This window comes from Anabrus simplex, chromosome X (genome assembly GCF_040414725.1).
Source record: "Anabrus simplex isolate iqAnaSimp1 chromosome X, ASM4041472v1, whole genome shotgun sequence".
Taxonomy (NCBI): Eukaryota; Metazoa; Arthropoda; class Insecta; order Orthoptera; family Tettigoniidae; genus Anabrus; species Anabrus simplex.
Window position 1 is genome coordinate 165,892,633 of NC_090279.1, and position 20,730 is coordinate 165,913,362.

Here is a 20,730-nt window from a genome sequence, read left to right on the forward strand (position 1 = left end):
CTGGGCTAGCATCGGTCGTTAGTTTTTTTGATGAAAATGATCCGTCTCCTAATCAAATTAAGCGTGTGCAAGGCAGGCTATATCATTTTTCAAATAGAGTTAATGATCTGTTGTCTCTAAAGGTGAATGACGTTCAGAGGAAGGAAGCTAATACGCTCCTTGAAACTATTTCTGAATTGTCTAGTAAAGTCACTCAATTGTTAACTGGGGAAATTCCTCCCAAATCTGATCAACCCACCATAGTGAATGTAGGTGGTGAGGAAGAGTCTCCTAAGGGAGAAGTAAATAGGAAAACCCCCACTGCTCAAACTATCTCTGCCCCATTGGACAACGAGTCTGAACGCCGTGCATCGTTGAGTAACATCCGTTCTGAATTAACTTCTTTGCCCCTGAAACCTCTACCTACTATGTCACCCGGGTTTAGCAGCTTGCCTCATCCATTGGCAATGTTGCTAAGAGGTATCTCTAAGTTTTCTGTCAACACCACCAGTGAAGTTATTTCATTTTTAAGATTTTTAGTTGAATTTCAGGATCACGCCCTTGTGTTTTCTCTTTCCCCTTGTCAAATTTTACAAATAATCTATCCTTATGCTATTGGTGTTCTCTCAGATAAAATAGTAAGAGCTATTGCTGAACAGTCATCTATTGAAGATTTTCACGCACACTTGCTTGCAAATTTCATTCCTGCCCGCGCGAGGTCATCTCTGATTCAGAAATACTATTATCGGGTACAGCGCTTGGATGAAAACTTGGCTGATTTCATACAGGACATTAAGTTTTATACTAGGGTGTTTGCCCTTCATTTTCCTGAAGATCAGATTGTGCAGGCTATTGTAGAGGGAATTTCACCTCCCTATAGGTCATATTTGTGTTTCGCGGCGTGCCCGCAAACCTTCTCGGAACTTGAAGCGTTGGCCGTCTCGGCGGAAGGAGTTAGATACGCCGATTCTTTGCGTGTCACGAAAGAACCCCCGCCTTCCTTTAGTAACACTCGGCCTCCACCTCGCCGACCAGTCAATCCCCGTAAATGTTATGCGTGCGGGGCGCCTGACCATCTGCGCAATAAGTGTCCTCTGATCAAGTCTAGTAGGGCAAATAATGGAGCTGGTTCATCACAAGGCTGTTTTAAATGTGGGGCTTTCTCACATATCGCCAAGAATTGTCCCAATTCGAATAGCACCCCCTCCTGCTCAACTTCTGGGGTAACTTCCAACAACAATCAAAAGTGACTAGTGGCTTCGGCTGAGTCAACTAATTCATCTTCCCGAGGCTCAGCCCCTGGTAAGCAGATCGAAAATCCTGGGAACGTTAAATCTGCTAATCTGTCCTTTGAATGCCCCAAAGAGTGTCTTAAGATTGCGGCGGATACCCCCGCACCTGTTCCTTTCCTTAAGATTGAGGTAAATAACGAACCTATAACAGCTCTATTAGATTCAGGCAGTGTTTGTTCCATTATTTCGGCTGAATGGTACTCGAAATTGAAGTCTGTTTGTAACCTACCTGTCTATGACTCTTCTCCTGTGAAATGTGTTTCTGCTAATACATCTCCATTAGAAATTCTAGGTTCCTTACTGGTCAAAATTCGTATTTTTAAATTTACATGGAAAATTAAATTGTTTGTGGCCAAGCAATTGTCTTGCCCCATTATATTGGGAGCTGACTTTATTTCTCACACTGGTCTTGTGCTCGATCTCCAGTCTAGGTCGTGCACATTCAAATTTGCTTCTAGTTGTAAAATTCCACTATTAAAGTGTAATTCTGTGTCATGTTCTTCTATTTCGCCTACCCAGGATGAGATGTTGTTAGACCTTAGACATCTACCTGAGGAGCAGGCTGATAGTATTCGCAAACTGTGTCAGTCGTTTCCCGAGGTATTCTCTGATACTCTTGGCGTTACTGACCTGATCGAATACAAAATTGAGGTCACGGATTCGATTCCTGTCCGTTTTCCACCGTATAGGCTATCTCCACCTAAAATGAAGGCTCTGAAAGAAATCATCGATCAGATGTTGAAGGATGGTATTATTAGGCCCTCTAAGTCAGCGTATTCTTCGCCTATTTTTCTAGTCCCGAAACCCCAAGGGGGCTTCAGGCCTGTAATTGACTACAGGGCTCTCAATCGGAAGGTGGTGTTACAATCTGTGCCCCTTCCCGACCTTCATTCTTGCTTTTCATGGTTTCGTAAGGCCAAGTTCTTTACTATCTTGGACTTGAATCAGGCCTATAATCAAATTCCCCTTGCTGAAGAGTCTAAACACCTTACAGCGTTTGCCACGGACTGGAATTTATACGAATACAACCGCGTGCCTTTCGGGCTCCCCACGGGGGCAGCTGTGCTCACTAGGCTACTAGATAGGGTCTTCTCCGACATCAAATTCGAGTACTTATATCACTATTTAGATGATGTCGTCGTATTTTCAGAGACTTTTGAAGAACATCTAGATCATCTGCGAGAAGTTCTGAATCGCCTTCGTAAGGCTGGGTTAACTGTCAAGTTGTCCAAGGTCGCTTTTGCTAAGCCCTCTATGTCATTCCTAGGGCATATTGTGTCACCTGATGGTGTAGCAGTCGATCATTCTAGAACACAGGCCATCCGTGATTTTAAACCTCCCAAGGACATTAAAGGTATCGCCAGGTTCATTGGTATGGTGAATTTCTTCAGAAAGTTCATTCCTAACTTTGCTAATAGAGCGGCGCCATTGAACCTTCTTCGTAGGAAAGGCATCAAATTCGAGTGGGGACCTTCTCAACAAGCCGCTTTTGAAGATCTGAAATTAGCTCTCTGTAATGCCCCTGTCCTTGCCATGCCTGATTTCTCAAAGAAATTCATCGTCCAAACGGACGCGTCGTCATCGGCGGTAGCGGCAGTCCTTCTTCAAGAGACTGAACTAGGGAGGCGACCCATCGCCTATGCATCTAGGACTCTATCGGCTCAAGAAGCCAAGTATTCCATCTATGAGCTCGAAGGGTTGGCAGTCTTATTTGCCTTAGAAAAGTTCCGTCTCTATCTGGAACATGTCAAATTCGCCCTGGAGACAGATAATCAAGCATTAAGCTGGGTCTTAGGTAGGCCGCGTCGTACTGGTCGTATAGCCCGTTGGGCCATCCGTATTTCTGCCTTCCAATTCAATGTCAGGCATATCCGAGGTACCGAAAATGTTGTCGCTGATGGACTCAGCCGTATGTTTTCAGACGACGTTGAGAAGCATGAACAGGTCGACAGTCCATCACCTCCCGAGTCCATGCTATCTGAGGTTAATGCCATCCTAACAGATGTTCCCATGCTGTTTAGGGATATCGAGAAATACCAACGTGAAGATCCGACGCTGGCTCCGATAATGGAAACCCTTTCTTCTGGGGAACATGTTGTCCCTTATGTTCTGAGGAATGGAGTTCTATGTTGCCCTTCGAGGCATGATAAGATGATGAAAGTTGTTGTTCCAGCGGTTCTTGTACCTATGATCTTCAAGTATTATCATGAGACCCCATTAGGAGGGCATCTTGGTATCTTTAAAACTCGTGAAAAGATTCGTGATATGTTCATCTGGAAAGGTATGGACGGTGAAATCCGTGAATTAGTAAAGGCATGTAAATCCTGTTTGCTTAGTAAACCGACCATGTCCACTAAGGTAGGTCTTTTGTCTTCTCATCAAGCGTCGCGCCCCATGGAGCGCCTGTATATTGATTATGTGGGACCCTTCCCCCAGTCAAAGGGGAATGCCAACAAGTTCATCTTTGTATGTGTAGATGGTTTTACTAGATTTTCCTGGTTATTTCCGACTAAGCTGGCTACCGCTCAGTCCACCATTTCTTGTCTTAATACTATCTTTGCTTCTTTTGGTCCTTGTCAATACATAGTTTCCGATAATGCTAAGGCTTTTACATCTAATTTATTTCGTAAATTCTGTTTTGACTTATCCATCTCTCATGTAACTACTTCTGCTTATTACCCTCAACCATCTCTCGCTGAACGGGTTAACCGTAATCTCAGGTCCGCACTCATTGCCTATCATCATGAAGATCCTTCCAGGTGGGACACGTCCCTGCATTGGATAGCTTTTGCTTTGAATTCAGCGGTTCATGAATCTCACAAGTTCACTCCAGCTTCTTTAATGTTCAAGTTTGTTCCCAACTCGCCGCTCTCTAACCTCTGGTCTCTGAATGACATTCTACCCGAGATAATAGATCCGGACAACATTAAAGATCTTTGGAAGAAGGCTAAAGCCAATCTTAAAGTGTCTCATGAGAAGGTTAGGGAAAGGTATGATCGTGGACGGAGACCCACCCCTTTGAAGGTAGGTGACCAGGTTATGGTCAAAAATTTTGTTCCCGCGGGCAAGCTTGCCCCCAGATTTCATGGGCCTTGTATCATTCTCGATTTTCTTACGCCGGTTACCTTATTGTTAAGTAATCCAGCCACCGAGAGGATATTTAGGGTTCACCTGTCCCAGGTGAAACCGGTGTAATTTTGTGTTAACTTGCTTCATATTATTTTGAAAGGATATGAAGGTTATATTTTTTTTTTTTTGAGTTTCACTTTTATGGCATTCTGCCCCTTCTATAATATTTTGGTTTTAGATGTAAGCCTTTTGTAAAACCCGCCCCGATCCGTTAAACTGCCATCCTGTTCTTGCCACGGCCATTACCACGCTCCCGTCTCCTGCTCCACCTTACACTGTGGCTTCATAAGATTAAATGCCACGGATATCTACACGCCGCTGGCCCCTCAACCTCTCCATAATGCCTGTGCCTTCAAAAAGACGATGGTCCAACACAATTCTGCCGCCTAGCCTTAATGTTTCAGTGCCCCCGCAGCCGCGCAGCGCCGTGCAGCAACTGGGGAGGGGGATGGGCCCCCTCCTCTCCAGCGAGGACGACATGTGCACGGCGAGCCGGAGCTCTCCTCCCGGCCAAGGCTGATGTGCGGCGCACGACCTGCTACTGGCCCGCAGCCTGTATATGTTCACCGCGGGCGCGGCGTGTTTCAACACTCTGCTCCCCTCATAGTGCGGGCGAGCGGTATCTCAGGGTACTTAAGGGGTCCGAGCGGCCTCCTTTTGGACGCAAGCTGCAACGGCCGGTCCGGCCATCCAACTTCATCAACATCAACTACATGGACAGTTACTATAAGAGATAACTACATTTGGGAATTCAACAGCAATATCTGATGGACATTGCAAATTTTTCCTTCACTTTTAAGTAGTAAAAGCTTATCTTCAGAAATTCAACTTCTATAAACCTAAAGACTTCACTTCACCTCCAACAACAAATTTTGGAACCGAATTAAGAAATTTCTCAAATACTTCTGCAAGTTATCTTAATAGCAACATCAAAACTTGGAATTTATTTTCAAACAAAAGTTTATGTTCTTCTGTGTTACCCCGTGGAGGAACTTTTGGGGGGGAGGTCTGTACCGGGCGGTACACCTCCACACCGTTTATTTAAAAGTTGCGCCAGTTGAAACTCCTCTTCTGGAGGAAGTCTGAACTTTATCTACGGTCTTAATTTCCAAATTTCTCAGAAGATGTCACTACCTGGAAAATTTTGAGTTTGTGAACTGTGTCATTTTCGACGTACTTTTGTCTTGCTTGTATTAAGAAGTGTGAACTTTCTCTTCTAGAGGACACTACTGAAGATCAACAATAGTGCACCCTAGTGCGGAGTCAAAGAACTATTTTGGTGGAGAAAATTTAATTTCAGGAGTTTGTTCTTTGTTAAATTTCTTTCTGTCATTGTTTAAGTTGGCAATATTTACCCCTTTCTTCCCCTTGTTTTGAATGTATCCAATCACGAATTTTTTCAATTAATATCTGACCAATCTGGTGTATCTTTCCCCAACTTGAATCTGTTGCGTGGTCCTACCCAATAAAATCTTTGTGGGAGGGTGTTTTCTTTCCCCTAACGCCTAGAACTTTCTGCGAGAGTATTTAAACTGCTGATTTTAGGGTCTCCGAGCCACTTCTGTTCCATCTTTCAGTGTATTAAGTACATAGCAGGAGGCGGGAAGCGCCTCTTTCCTCGGCAGCTGTCAACAATAAGGTAATGGCCGATTAATAAATTTTTTCTTTGCCAGCTCAGCAGTTTAACTTTCGGGGCAGGTTCTAAGCGTTCCCCTATGTAACCTTTTCCTATAATGTAACTTCTCTTTTCTTCTATTCTCTTGTAAAGCGACATACTGGGATAGAGAGTGTTAACCCTCTCGAGCTCCCACTCACATTGTTTGAGGTGAACTTATTTTTCGCAACCTATTCTTCAGTAATGTAAGTTAGTTGTTTCTTAAGTCACCTCTGTAGTATGGGATTAGCCCTTGCATCAGTGGCCTTAGAGCCAAAATTGGTCTTAAAGACAAAGTGTATTAGGAGTGCAAGTTCGCCTCCTCTCAAATTGTGATTTTAGAGGTCATGTATTAACTTTCTTGTCATTTAACAGACCTCAGTAGATTGGGTATTTTGCCCCTGTGTATATGTCCTTTGAGGACGGCTTAAAGGTGGAGTTCGGAGTGGCCTATGATAGGCTTGTATTTTAAGGGGAAGTTGCCCTTTTTGAAAATTGTGTTTCTGCCTCAAGGAGGCTTTTGGATGTAATTGGAAGCCGGTGTTTCTGGCATGTTTGGGGGTTTTCGGCCCCTTTGTTGTATGGTGTTCATTGTAAGGTTGGGCTCATGGCTCAAGAATTATGTTTCGGACTTTTTGAAGCCCCAAATGGGGTACCTATGTAAATGTATTTGTCAATCGTGTTTCGGCTACTAAGTACCTGTTCTATTTGTTGTTACCTAATTTTGAAAATAAAATATAACCTTGTTAAATTTTAAAATTAATTTCACTTTAGTAGCTTGAGACCCCTTCACCACCCAGCACCTTCTTTCATGCATAACTACCACCAAAACACGGTAACATTGGTCTGGATAGGTTAGTTTCGACTTGTAACAGAATCATTGGTCTGGATAGGTTAGGTTCGACTGTTAACAAAACAATTGGTCTTGATAGATTAGGTCCGACTAGTAACAAAACCATTGGTCTGGATAGGTTAGGTCCGTCTATTAACAAAACCATTGGTCTGGATAGGTTAGGTCCAGCTTGGGACAAAATCATTGGTCTGGAAAGGTTAAGTCGGCTATTAACAAAAACATTGGTCTGGTTAGGTTAGGTCCGGCTATTAACAAAACCATTGGTCTGGATAGGTTAGGTCCGGCTATTAACAAAACCATTGGTCTGGATAGGTTAGGTCCGGCTGGTAACAAAACAATTGGTCTTGATAGATTAGGTCCGGCTAGTAACAAAACAATTGGTCTGGATAGGTTAGGTTGGGCTAGTAACAAAATAATTGGTATGGATAGGTTAGGCCCGGCTATTAACAAAACCATTGATCTGGATTTGTTAGGTCCGGCTATTAATCAAACCATTGGTCTGGATAGGTTACGTTCGGCTATTAACAAAACCATTTGTGTAGACTGAGAACGATACTGCACTGCATTTCACGTGCGAAATATATTTACTTGTGTTTTTATTCTGCGCGCGTTGGTAGTAACGGAATGTATTTGTGTTGATTTCAGGGAAAGACGCCATTTCCCATAATAATCTGAGAGCCAATGCTAGTACTACTAGCTGCTCAACTAATGGAGAAAGGTACGTGCTACATTTGATTAGGTTATACAAGTGAAAGTAAATAAACTTCTACCAGATTTTATTATAAGCTTTGGAATGTAACTGTATTTTTCCCTAATAATATTGTAAGAAGTGCAGTTTCTTTGAGGCAAGGAAATTAAGACTACGGTACGACGGTGTGTATAAATGTGCGCTAGCCAACATTCCACGTAAAGTATTATGAGCATTATGTCTCTTCACCTGACGCCGAAACCTAGAAATCAACCAGTGTCGAAACGCGAATGAATAAGAATTGCACGCGAGAAGTGAAAGCAAGGTTCTATCTTCAAACCAATATCTTATTTATTTACCCCGTCAACTAGTTACAATATTTTCTGATGTTCAAGTGCATCAAATACACACTGAGTGGCCAAAAGTTATTGGACGATACGGAATGTGATGTTAATAACGAGTTGCTCCGCCGCGAGCTCTCAAAACGGCAGCAGTACGACGAGGCATCGCCTCTACAAGGTGTTGGAATCGTTCTGGAGGAATCTGGAACCACGTATCTTGCACTGCTACCCACAGTTCTCATGTATAGTTGGTGCAGGATTCATGGAGCATAAACCAGCATCGACAGCATTCCATAAATACTCGACTGGATTAAGATCGGGAGATCTGGTGGGCCAATTCATGGTCGTAACTTCATTGGAGTGCTCTTCCAACCACCTGCGTGCCAGCACAGAGCGGTGACATGGCGCATTGTCGTTTTGAAATGTGGCATCTCCATCAGGGTACTCGAGGTCCAGAAAGAGATACAGATGGTCTGAATGAGTGTCCACATAACGTACACCTGTCAGCGCTCTTTGCAGCCGGAGAATTGGGCCTAATTTAGACCATGTGAACACCGCTCAAACCTGATCTGAGCCACCTCCCGCCTGGACACAACATTGTTGAAACGCAGGACCAATAGCTTCATGGGGCATATGCCACACTCTTACGCGCCCATCAGCTCCATACAACTGGAACCTCAATTCATCGAACCATACCACACACCACCACTTTCCATGGTCCATTGTCTATGTTCGCGGGCCCATGCACGTCGTTAAGTTCTTTGTCGAGATGTCAGCAAAGGGACATGGGTTGGTCGTCGGTTGGTGAAGCCTATGCGGTGCAGTTGCCTCCTTACAGTCCTGGTAGAAACGGGTTCCTGACTCCCAACGTTCAACTGGGCAGTGATTTGAATCACATTAGGCTGTGGAGTGCCCAGTATGGTTCTGCGGAGGTGACGTGATGTCCGTTTGTTAAACACCTGTGGTCTTCCCGTGAGGTGGATTACGCGGGTGGTAACATTCTCTCTGCGATATTGAAGATCCACCCTCGACACTGTTGACCTCGGAAACCCGAATTCGTGTGAAATTTCCGCAATGCTGTGACCCATGCACCATGCGCCGATGATCGTCCCACGTTCAAAGTCGGTTAACTCACGACGTGTTGCCATCTTCACGACACTGGTGTCTGTGATAGATTGCTCAGCTACGCCGCAGCTAGCCGCAATGCGCAGGGGTCACACACGGCACGTTTCCGTATGGGACACCTCTTCCAGTGACTTTCGGACACTCAGTGTAGATGTGCAAAGTACATACTAAATAATTCTTCAATAAGAAATGAGAAATGATTAGAACTAACGAGCTAAGTGACATAAATAACAAAGAAAATATACTCTCGTCCAAGGTCGTTTCTCTGCAAAGGAAAATAAGTGATACAAATGTAAGAAATAAAGTTATGCGTAAGAACAATTACAAAATTCCCAGAACACATGGTTACGCTTTTCAGCACATAAATGTTACAATAATCTTATCTACTTGATTCCGAATCATTCCTCTTATTAAAAAATTAAACTCAATTACTTAAAATGTAAAAAAAAGAAAGTATTTGTATAACATTTAATATCTCGAATATCGTAGCACAAAGCAACGCATTGAAATCATGCCTTGGAGCCGTTACGTGTTGAATATAGCCAACAGCTGTGAGATGAATGGTTAATATTTTCTTTGTTAACGATATTTTGTTCAAAGGATAATGACATGTGCGCTTACAATTATATCATAACTGTGTTGATCCGCAGAACATACATTCTAAGTTCATTAATATTTCTTCTTTATTGAACACTCAGTAACACTCTCTTCGAGTAAACACATTTTTTAAATATACTATTCTGTCGATATAATAGAAATGACGAACCTTCTTTCAACATAAATTAGTCCATCATATTTACAGCACTATCTTTTAGAATTTGTATCCAATGGCTTATGTTGGAATCTCATGCAATTTGTAAAATGTAAGTCAAAACTTCATCGGATAATTTGTTCATATTTTCACTCAAACATTTTAGATGTTTGATTAACTTTCATGTGGGGGATTGCTGATTTCGTCTTTATTTTATTTACACGTTTGATTTTTCTCTTAAATTTGTCCTTACAGCACTAAGCTCTGAGATTAATATTATAAGAATAAAGGAGCGGTTAAAAGAATTTGGAAGTTATATATTTGAAGAAAATGACCATTCAAAAATATTTCTGAAAACGCAATATGAATTTTCATTTGAGAATGAATATTAAATGAAATTTTCTCGACAATTATCATAGAGCGTGACTCTGGACATAATTAAGTCAGAGACGGCACATCAACATACACATTCTGGAAGAATATTCGAATTTGTGTAGACTAGTATTCTTAAAAAGTTATATATTTCTCCGAGAATGTGTACATATACAACATTTCAAAAGAGTAATATTTCAATATTTGTTGAGATTTTCATCATTTTAAACTTCAATTAAAGAATTATTTCAAAACACCTTCATATCTTAAACTTAAATATAATCAAATTAAAGAAAAGCAATATGAGATAACTTCTGTATATCAGGCAAAATAGTCATTCTTGGTATAAACAATTCATTGAAGTCGATTACTGTTCGAAGGGTAGTCCTCCCCATATAGGTTATAAGTAGGTTGAGGTAATAGGAAAGATTAGTCCATAAAAGTGCAGTGGTAGCGGTGCGACGTAAAGCCAATTGTAGAAAATGACGAGTGTATTCAGGACGATATTTGTGATCTGCATCTGTAAAACCGTGTCCTATTTGCTTTGCAAAATTAATAAGTATGTTCTAAGGTATCACCAATTAAGTTCCCAGGACGAAACTGAAATTGAATTTAATCGACTGCAAATGTTTTAGAATTTCTACGCTGGGAATGATTTCGGATTAATTCACTGTGCGTAATTCCGGTGAACACTTGGATGTTACTAAAGGAACCTAATTTATTGCGAATGTTACAAATACTTTGCTGTAAATAAACTAACAGATTTTTATTTGTTACAAATTTTATCAAATGTTTAGTAGTTACCAAAACGTACAAAAATTATTAAGAATTGACCTCCTATTTGAATCAATGTTTGGAATGGATACGTATTTCACAGTTTCTTAATGTATAAAGGTGTCAGAAAATTAATAGAGTGAAATCCCTAACAGAGATTCTTAAAACTGATAACAAATTATTAACCGAAATAGGATGCATGTGCAGCTAACGTACTTTATGACGACGTATCGTGAATGCATCAACGTTATTTACGTGAACAGACATTCAATCATTTAATATCTTAGAGACCTAATTTGATTTATGTCGTAGAGATCAAAAGGTCAGTGACTAATAATAGCCGATACGCCAAGAACAGTACTAAAGTTACTACTAAATTCAAGAGCTTGGATAAAAATATGCACTCTCAATTTTCCAGTTATACGTTGGACGTTAAAAATAGGTGAACTTCATTTAAAAATGGAAAACTATTTGTTTGTTTGTTTGTTTGTTTGTTTTTGGCGTTAATATATATATTTTCAAGTGAATTGAATTGTTTATGAACCGTAATTAGAAATAATAAATATCCAATTTTGGCAAAACTTGTATGAAGTAAGTAAATAACTTGTACAATATGGGCAGATTTAGAGTTAATTTTCTCAGAATTTTGTGTGCGAAATGTTGAAAAAGCAATTAAGAAAGGAGTGTGAACGATTAGCACTCCATACGTTTTATGCAGGAACAAATACATTTGGGAAAACGAAATTTGTAAGTTACTAGAAAATAGTGCACCTGGTTGTAACATTAACAATTTGGTTGCAATAGCTGTATGCATATTTTGAGAGGATCAGATAATATGTGACACGTGCGACAAATTTAGATGATTCAATTTTGAACATTTATTTACTTGAATTGATCAATTTTTACGGACCAATCTTTGGGTAAAATGGAAAGGAATTGAGAAGGAATTTAATCGAAATGGACCATATTGTGATCATACGGTTATTTTATATTGCTGAACGCCAGCAAGGCATTTTAATATCCTGGTTTATAGGAGGGAACAGAACAATAGATATAAATGTAATATGGTTGAGTTATACGTCATAATCATTGAATTCTAGTTGGGTACTCACATTTCATAGAAAAAAAATGGAATCTTTTACAGACCATACTTTGTGAACCAAAGGTGAATAACCATGCGAATGAATTTTCTCAAATTAGTTAGTGATGTGGGAATTATTTTCATACGCAGTACCTAAGAATATTAATTTGAACTGATCTGAAATTTTGTTTGTAATGCAATAAGAGTACCTAAGAATATTAATTTGAACTGATCTGAAATCTTGTTTGTAATGCAATAGCAGTACCTAAGAATATTAATTTGAACTGATCTGAAATTTTGATTGGATTGCAATAGCAGTACCTAAGAATATTAATTAGAACTGATCTGAAATTTTGATTGTTTGCAATAGCTGTATGTATATTTTGAGAGGATCAGATAATATGTGACACGTGCGACAAATTTAGATGATTAGATTTTGAAAATTTGTGTACTTGAATTGATGAATTGTTACGGACCAATCTTTGGGTAAAATGGAAAGGAATTGGGATTCATTGGCATGTTGAAGGGTAAGGAAAAATTCAATTTTGTTTATAAGTTTTGTTCTCCAACATATGTCCATTTCTAGAGGAAACATCGCTACAGGACCAGCACTTGCAAAACTGTAGGAGATATTACAATTTTATACGATATCTTTATAATAAGGATAAAATCATTTCCTTTCGTATCAATGTCGCTGCAAAATAGGACGCACGTGGAATAATGTAGAGAGCACTAAACCTCAGGTGGTGATACGGACAATGAGAAAAGACGCATGTAATATATTTGTTGCGAACAATGAAAATGAAGTCAGAATGATAATATTTCTGAACATTATCGGATGGTTTGGAAATCATCTGTATCATTGGAAATAAGGTTCGTTAATACTTTAAAAATGTTAATTTCCGAAATTAAGACATTCTAACTTCCGATGCTTGTATCGAACACAGAAAGAATTTGTGTTGCACCGATTTGCTTTGCTACTCTTGTCTGATAAACAATTTCAGAAGTGCATGAACTGAATTGATGAAGAGACGAAAAACTGGACAAAAATTATGAAATTTCGTACAATAATGTCAAAAGTTATGCCTTCTTGAATAATTTTTCTACGTACCCAGTGAAATAGTCTTCTAGCGTTGAATGTGGTCAAAAAATTATTTTTTTGTAACAAAGATAGTATGTTGTACAGGATGAATAAAAAGTCCGTTAACATTTGATGTGGCACTACTTCACGGAATCTTGGAGGTAGAGAGGTAATAATTGACACACATGACTGACAAAATAAAGTAAATAAAGCTTCACTTACAGTGCCTTTTCGGGTAATCTTAACATGCCGCGTTTGCAGGCGCATCTGACGCCCTCTCTCACGACAGCACATTTTATATCATACACGGGTCTCATGCACCATCACTGATGTGTTGTCCGACTCCATAGCTAAATGGTTAGCGTGCTGGCTTTTGGTCACAGGGGTCCCGGATTCGAATCCCGGCAGGGTCGAGAATTTTAACCATCATTGGTTAATTTCGCTGGCACGGGGACTGGATGTATGTGTCTTCATCGTCATTTTATCCTCATCACGACGCGCAGGTCGTCTACGGGAGTCAAATAAAAAAAACCTGCACCAAGCGAGCCGAACATGTCCTCGCACACTCCCGGCACTAAAAGCCATACGGCGTTTCACTGATGTGTTGCTGTCCAGCGCCATCTGTTGGCCTGTTTGTGCACTCTTTGGTGTCAATAAAACACCATGTCCTATCAAGCAGGTGTGGACATTTGTACCTGACTAGTTGCTGTCCAGGGCCATCTCTTGGTAATTTTGTGTACTTTGTTTTAGTGCCAATAAAACCTCATATCATGCCAATCATATGTGTCAGTTATTACCTCTCTACTTCTAATATTCCGTGAAGTATTGCCTCGTCAAATTTTGACGGACTTTTGAGTCATCCTGTACATATATCTTGGTACAGTGTCATGGTTCGATCTGGAATTGAACTAGGAATCCCTTATATTTCTGGGATTGATCTGGCCAACTGAACGCTCTTCCAGTCAGTATGGAGTTGATGCTCTACGCAGATCAACATAGTTTGTTTCTGTAAATCAGTAGAGGTTTCTGGTTCGATTCCATTTTAATTCTGCACTAAACACAAGTGTGACTTGCATTAAATGCACGATACAAGGGCTAAGGGTTGAAATCCTAATATGAATTAAATTTGGGTCTGATAAATGATTACTTATTATATAAATTTAGAACTAGCAAGTGCTGATTCTGAATTGAAACAAGGGAATGTGACAGGGGTTGAATGATGGCGAGGTAAAGGACCCCACCCACCCAGATATACATGTACTGACCCACGGTTAGAAGAGAACTGGAGAAGACGAGATTTAAGACCCCGGCGAGGCAGAACTTGGGGGCCATCCGTCGAGACAGATGGGTTACGGGAGCTGAAGAACAAGACAGACACCACGAGCACAGAGTGAGAAGAGAAACAGAGGCGGAGAGAAAATATAGCTGCACCACAAGACAAAACAATAACATTAGTCAGGTTATGGACGTACACTTTTAAACGTGCAACTGTACATTGGAGGAAAATATACAGGATTATTCAGCTTTGTCCACCTCTGATCCGTTAAAGATATAGACATTCTATTTTCAATTCTTAAATTGTATTAAGGAGCTCATAGAATACTGTCAAATTCGTCCCCATTAGACTACCTACGTAACTACGAAGAAACCTGTACAGATTTCTTTTTAAATTGGACTATACTAATTTCGTCCAATAGAACAACTAAGAATCGAGCGACAAATTCAGTGATGTGCTTATTTTGAAAATCCGACGAGTACTTTTGAAGATATAAAACGATTTCATATGCTCGTTGGATTTGCAAAACAAACACATCACTGAACTTGTCCTTCGATTCTTAATTGTTTTCTTGTGTGAAATTAGTATATTCCTATTAAAAATTAAGTTGTTAGCGGTTTCTTGGTAATTAGGTACGTGATGAAGACGAATGGACAGTGTTTTATGAGCCTCTTAGTACAATAAAAGAATTTTACAACTGAATGTCTATATCTTTAACGGATCAGAACGTATTTGAGGTGGACAACTTAGCTAAATAACCCTATGCACGATTTACAAATTGCTGAATATTACACATTTATATTAAAAAGACATAGTGTAAAAACATAGCACTCTACCTAATAATAAAATACTTCCAAATATTTGTCGATTATTCAAAGAAGATATAACATTAAGACTACATTCTTGAATTCACCCCCTAAAAATGAACAGGATTACGTCAAGTAATCAAATAACAACAACAACAACAACAACAACAATAACAACAACAACAACAACAACAACAACTAGTGACCTGATATTTAGAACGAAGTGTCGCCTAGCCCGCTCAGCCGAATTGTAGCGAGAGAAACATAATTTAATGGGTTCTAATAAGCTGAGCCCCTACTGGATATGCCAACCTCTTAGCAGAACTGTTCGGCATAGAGCATACTTCTTACTCGCTTCTGTAAGTTGACGTTCTAACCTGTAAATGCCTCAACATCCGGGCTCTGGTTATTAGCATACTGATAGCCGCCAGAACCAAAGGTTCCCAATTGACCGGCCTATTAACCAGTTCATTAGAACAATTCTTTATTTTAAAACCACAAGAGTATACATTTGGGTATTTTTGGTACGTGGCTACCAGCGTGAGATTAACTTTTATTGTTTACTTAATCACAAAGAGTACAGGTGATGATTTTTAATATTAAGGGAGAAACTCAGTACTGAAAATTCAATTGCCTGGATCGTGTTCTCGGGGATTTTCAGTCTTTTAAGGATTTCCAGCGTTTCTTGGGGGTATAGTGTTTGTTGCACAAAACTTCAGCCAAACAACTTATCATCGATTTACGTCGTACTTCACCCCCAGATCTTGACAAAATGGTTGAAAATTGGTCGCTTCTCTTTTCATACTTCTTTTTACAATTTCGTGCGATGCTCAGTTAATTTCCAGCTAATATCACTATTGCAGACTTGGTCTATAGAGTAGTGGAGTTTTCTGTGGTATTCCCTCCAGCACAGATCTTGGTATCACCTTTCCTGGCATTCGCATCATATGCAATTTATTTTACGTCGTGCCAGCACAGATAGGTCTTATGGCGGCGATGGGATAGGAAAGGGCCAGAAGTGGGAAGGAAGCGACCGTGGTTTTAACTGAGGTACAGCCCCAGTATTTTCCTGGTGCAAAAATGGGAAAACACGGAAAACCACTTTCAGGGTTGCCGACAACGGGGTTCAAACCCACTATCTCCCGGATACAAGCTCACAGCTGCACACCCCTAACCGACGGCCAACTCGCCCGGATCGCATCGTACTGGAAGGTTCTCAAGATGTTTACGATCTGATATCAGACCATCACAAAAAATATTTATCTCTTTGTTTGTCATCTGCTTCCACTCTCCGCCACCTCCGACAGGCCCGAGGATTCGTTGTATCACTGGCATTTAGAAGATATCCAGATTGTCACGGTCATTCTTGCTAGCTGTCCGTTTCCGATCCATACGATAGAATGCGGTGAATAATAACAATTATAAAAAATCGATTGCGAACCAATGAGGTCTTAAAGATCCTTGGGGCAGTAAACTGATTTCATTATAAATATTCTGACATCAATTTATATTTGGCAAGTGACACAGAATAGCTCAGAAATAGTTGACACATATGTTTCGTAAAAAATACTAATGATATAAAAATTTTGAACGTTATTGTACCGGGCGGTACACCTCTACACCGTTTATTTAAAAGTTGCGCCAGTTGAAACTCCTCTTCTGGAGGAAGGTTGAACTTTATCTATTCTATTAATTCTCTACTTTCTCAGAAGATGTCACCACGTGGAAAATTTTGAGTTTTTGAACTGTGTCACTTTTGATGTGTTTTTGTTTCGCTTGAAGTAAGAAGTGTGAACTTTCTCTTCTAGAGGACACTACTGAAGATCAACAATAGTGCGACCTAGTGCGGAGTTAAAGAACTATTTTGTTGGAGAAATTTTTATTTCAAGAGTTTGTTCTTTGTTAAATTTCCTTCTGTCATTGTTTAAGTTGGCTGTATACCCCTCTTTTTCCCCTTAGTTTGGATCTAGCCAATCCCGAATTTCTTTAATTAATTTTCCACCAATAATGTGTTTCTTTTTCCTCTATGTAGGGGTTTCTTTTCCCGAACCAATAAAGATTTTGTGGGAGGGTGTTTTCTTTCCCCTAACGCCTAGAATCTTCCGCGAGAGGATATAAACTGCTGATTTTGGGGTCTCCGGGCCACTTCTGTTCCATCTTTCAGTGTATTAAGTACATAGCAGGAGGCGGGAAGCGCCTCTTTCTTCTTCAGCCGTTCAACACCAGGTAATGGCCTATTAATAACTTCTTTTCTTGCTAGGTCGGCAGTTTAACACTCGCGGCGGGTTCGAAGCGTTTCCATCATGTAACCTTTTCCTAAAATGTAATTACTCTTTTCATCTTTTTCTTGTAAAGCTACATATTGGGATAGAGAGTGCTAACCCTCTCGAGCTCCCACTCACATTTGTTTTGAGGTGAACTTATTTTCTCAAACTATTCTTCGTTTATGTAATGTAAAGTGTTCTTCTCTAAGTCACCTCTGTAGTATGGGATTAGCCCTTGCGTTAGCGGCCCAGAGCCAGATTAGGTTTTAAAAAAAACAAAGTGTATTAGGAGTGCAAGATCGCCTCCTCTCAAATTGTTATTTTAGAGGTCATGTAATCAACCTTCTTTTCGTGTAATAGACCTCTGTAGGTTGGGTATTTTACCCCTGTAAATACGTCCTTAGAGGACAGCTTGAAGGTAGAGTTTGGTTTGGCCTTTGAGAGGCTTAAATTTTAAGAGCGGATCGCTCTTTTGAAAATGGAGTGTCATATGCCTCGTGGAGGCTTTTCTGTGTAATTCGGAGCCAGGGGCTCCTAGGGATGAATGGGGTTTTCTGCCCCTCTGTTAAAACTTGTGTTTGTGGTAAAACTGAGCTGATCGCAGAAGTCAGGGCGTGAAGCCCAAAACCTGTAAATATTGTATCTCCCCTTGTTTTGCTACATTGTACCTGCCATGTCTGTTTTGTTTTTGAAAAGAAAATATAACCTAGTTAAATTTTAAATTACTTTTACATTAACTTTGATTCCGTAGTTTTGAAACCCATTCACGCCCGCACCTTCTTACGCCTCTACCTACCGCTAAAACACGGTAACAAGTGGTAGCAGAGCGTGGTTGAATGGGTCTCAATTTAGCCCCTTTTGACGGCTAAACATTGCTTTGATTCGAACTCTAACAATTTTCTCAGTTGCTGGAATTTTTTGAGTTTTTCAAAATTGTTCTGTCATCATGCCCGGCCCTCGCGATGTTCTCCTCCTTAACTACTTGCGCAAAGAGGAGTTGATATATGAGTTAACTATCAGAAACGTTCAATCTGGAGGCACGGTTGCAATAGACACTAACAAGCTTAGAGAGTCCCTTGATTTGCCCATTTCCATCCCCAATTTGGGAGAGAAAGAAATTGATGACTCTCTTTCCACGATTGTCGAGAATATTACTGGGCTAGCATCGGTAGTCAGCTTTTTTGATGAAAACGATCCATCTCCTAATCAAATTAAGCGTGTGCAAGGCAGGCTGTATCACTTTGCAAATAGAGTTAATGATCTGTTGTCTCTAAAGGTGAATGACGTTCAGAGGAAGCAAGCTAATACGCTCCTTGAAACTATTTCTGAATTGTCTAATAAGGTCACTCAATTGCTAACCGGCGAAGCTCCTTCCAAAACTGATCAACCCGCCACGGTGAATGTAGGTAACGAGGAAGAGCCTCCTCAGGGAGAAGTCAATAGGATAACCGTTGCTGCTCAAACTATCTCTGCCCCATCGAACAACGAATCTGAACGCCGTGCGTCATTGAGTAACATCCGCTCTGAATTAACTTCTTTGCCATTGAAACCTTTAACGACTATGTCACCTGGGTTCAGCAGCTTGCCTCATCCATTGGCAATGTTGCTTAGAGGTATCTCTAAGTTTTCCGTCAACACCACCAGTGACGTAATTTCATTTTTAAGATTTCTAGTGGAATTTCAGGATCATGCCCTTGTGTTTTCTCTTTCCCCATGTCAAATTTTGCAAATTATCTATCCTTATGCTATTGGTGTTCTATCTGACAAAATAGTTAGAGCCATCGCTGAGCAATCTTCTATTGAGGATTTCCATGCCCATTTGCTAGCTAACTTCATCCCGGCTAGGGCCAGGTCCTCCCTTATTCAGAAATACTATTATCGGGTACAGCGCTTGGATGAAAACCTGGCAGACTTCATCCAAGATATTAAGTTTTATACTAGGGTGTTTGCTCTCCACTTCCCTGAGGATCAGATCGTGCAAGCTATTGTCGAAGGGATTTCACCACCCTACAGGTCATATTTGTGTTTCGCGGCGTGCCCGCAAACCTTCTCTGAACTGGAAGCATTAGCCGTCTCTGCGGAAGGAGTTAGGTATGCCGATTCCTTGCGTGTGGCGAAAGAACCCCCGCCTTCCTTTAGTAACACTCGGCCTCCACCTCGCCGACCAGTCAATCCCCGTAAATGTTATGCTTGCGGGTCGCCTGACCATCTGCGGAATAAGTGTCCTCTGATCAAGTCAAGTGGGACAAGGAATGGAGCAAGGTCATCACAAGGCTGTTTTAAGTGTGGGGCCTTCTCACATATCGCCAAGAATTGCCCAAACTCAAATAGCACCCCCTCCTGCTCAACGTCTGGTGCAAATTCCAGCTATGCCAATAATAAAAAGTGACTAGTGGCGTCGGCTGAGCCGACTAATCCATCTTCCCGAGACTCAGCCCCTAGTAAACAGGTTGTAAATGCAGAGAACGACCAGCCTTCAAATTCACTTTTTGAATGCCCTAAAGAGTGTCTTAGGATTGCGGCGGATACCCCCGCACCTGTTCCTTTTCTTAAGATTGAGTTAAATAACGAGCCTATAACAGCTCTCTTAGATTCAGGCAGTGTTTGTTCCATTATTTCGGCTGATTGGTATTCTAAATTGAAATCTGTTTGTAAACTCCCTGACTATGTCTCTTCTCCTGTTCAATACGTTTCGGCTAATTCATCTCCATTAGAAATTCTAGGTTCCTTACTGGTCAAAATTCGTGTTTTTAAGTTTACATGGAAAGTTAAATTGTTTGTGGCCAAGCAATTGTCTTGCCCCATTATATTGGGAGCTGACTTTATTTCTCACACTGGTCTTGTGCTCGATCTCCGGTCTAGGTCGTGCACATTCAAATTTGCTTCTAGTTATAAAATCCCACTATTAAAGTGTAATTCTGTATCATGTTCATCTATTTCGCCTACCCAGGATGAGATGTTGTTAGACCTTAGACATCTACCTGAGGAGCAGGCTGATAGTATTCGCAAACTGTGTCAGTCGTTTCCCGAGGTGTTCTCTGATACTCTTGGTGTTACTGACCTTATTGAATACAAAATTGAGGTTACGGATTCGATTCCTGTCCGTTTTCCACCGTATAGGCTATCTCCACCTAAAATGAAGGCTCTGAAAGAAATCATCGATCAGATGTTGAAGGATGGTATTATTAGGCCCTCTAAGTCAGCGTATTCTTCGCCTATTTTTCTAGTCCCGAAACCCCAAGGAGGCTTCAGGCCTGTCATTGA

At 40.6% G+C, this 20,730-nt stretch overlaps 1 protein-coding gene across 1 annotated transcript in view; it reads right to left on the reverse strand.

Moving 5' to 3' along the window:
* LOC136886748 (uncharacterized) overlaps positions 1-20,730 on the reverse strand; it is a 595,319-nt gene that overhangs the window by 142,702 nt on the left and 431,887 nt on the right. The window contains exon 8 of the mRNA XM_068230940.1: positions 14,386-14,478. Within this exon, the coding sequence (XP_068087041.1) occupies positions 14,386-14,478 (93 nt within the window). The remainder of the gene's footprint in view (positions 1-14,385; positions 14,479-20,730) is intronic.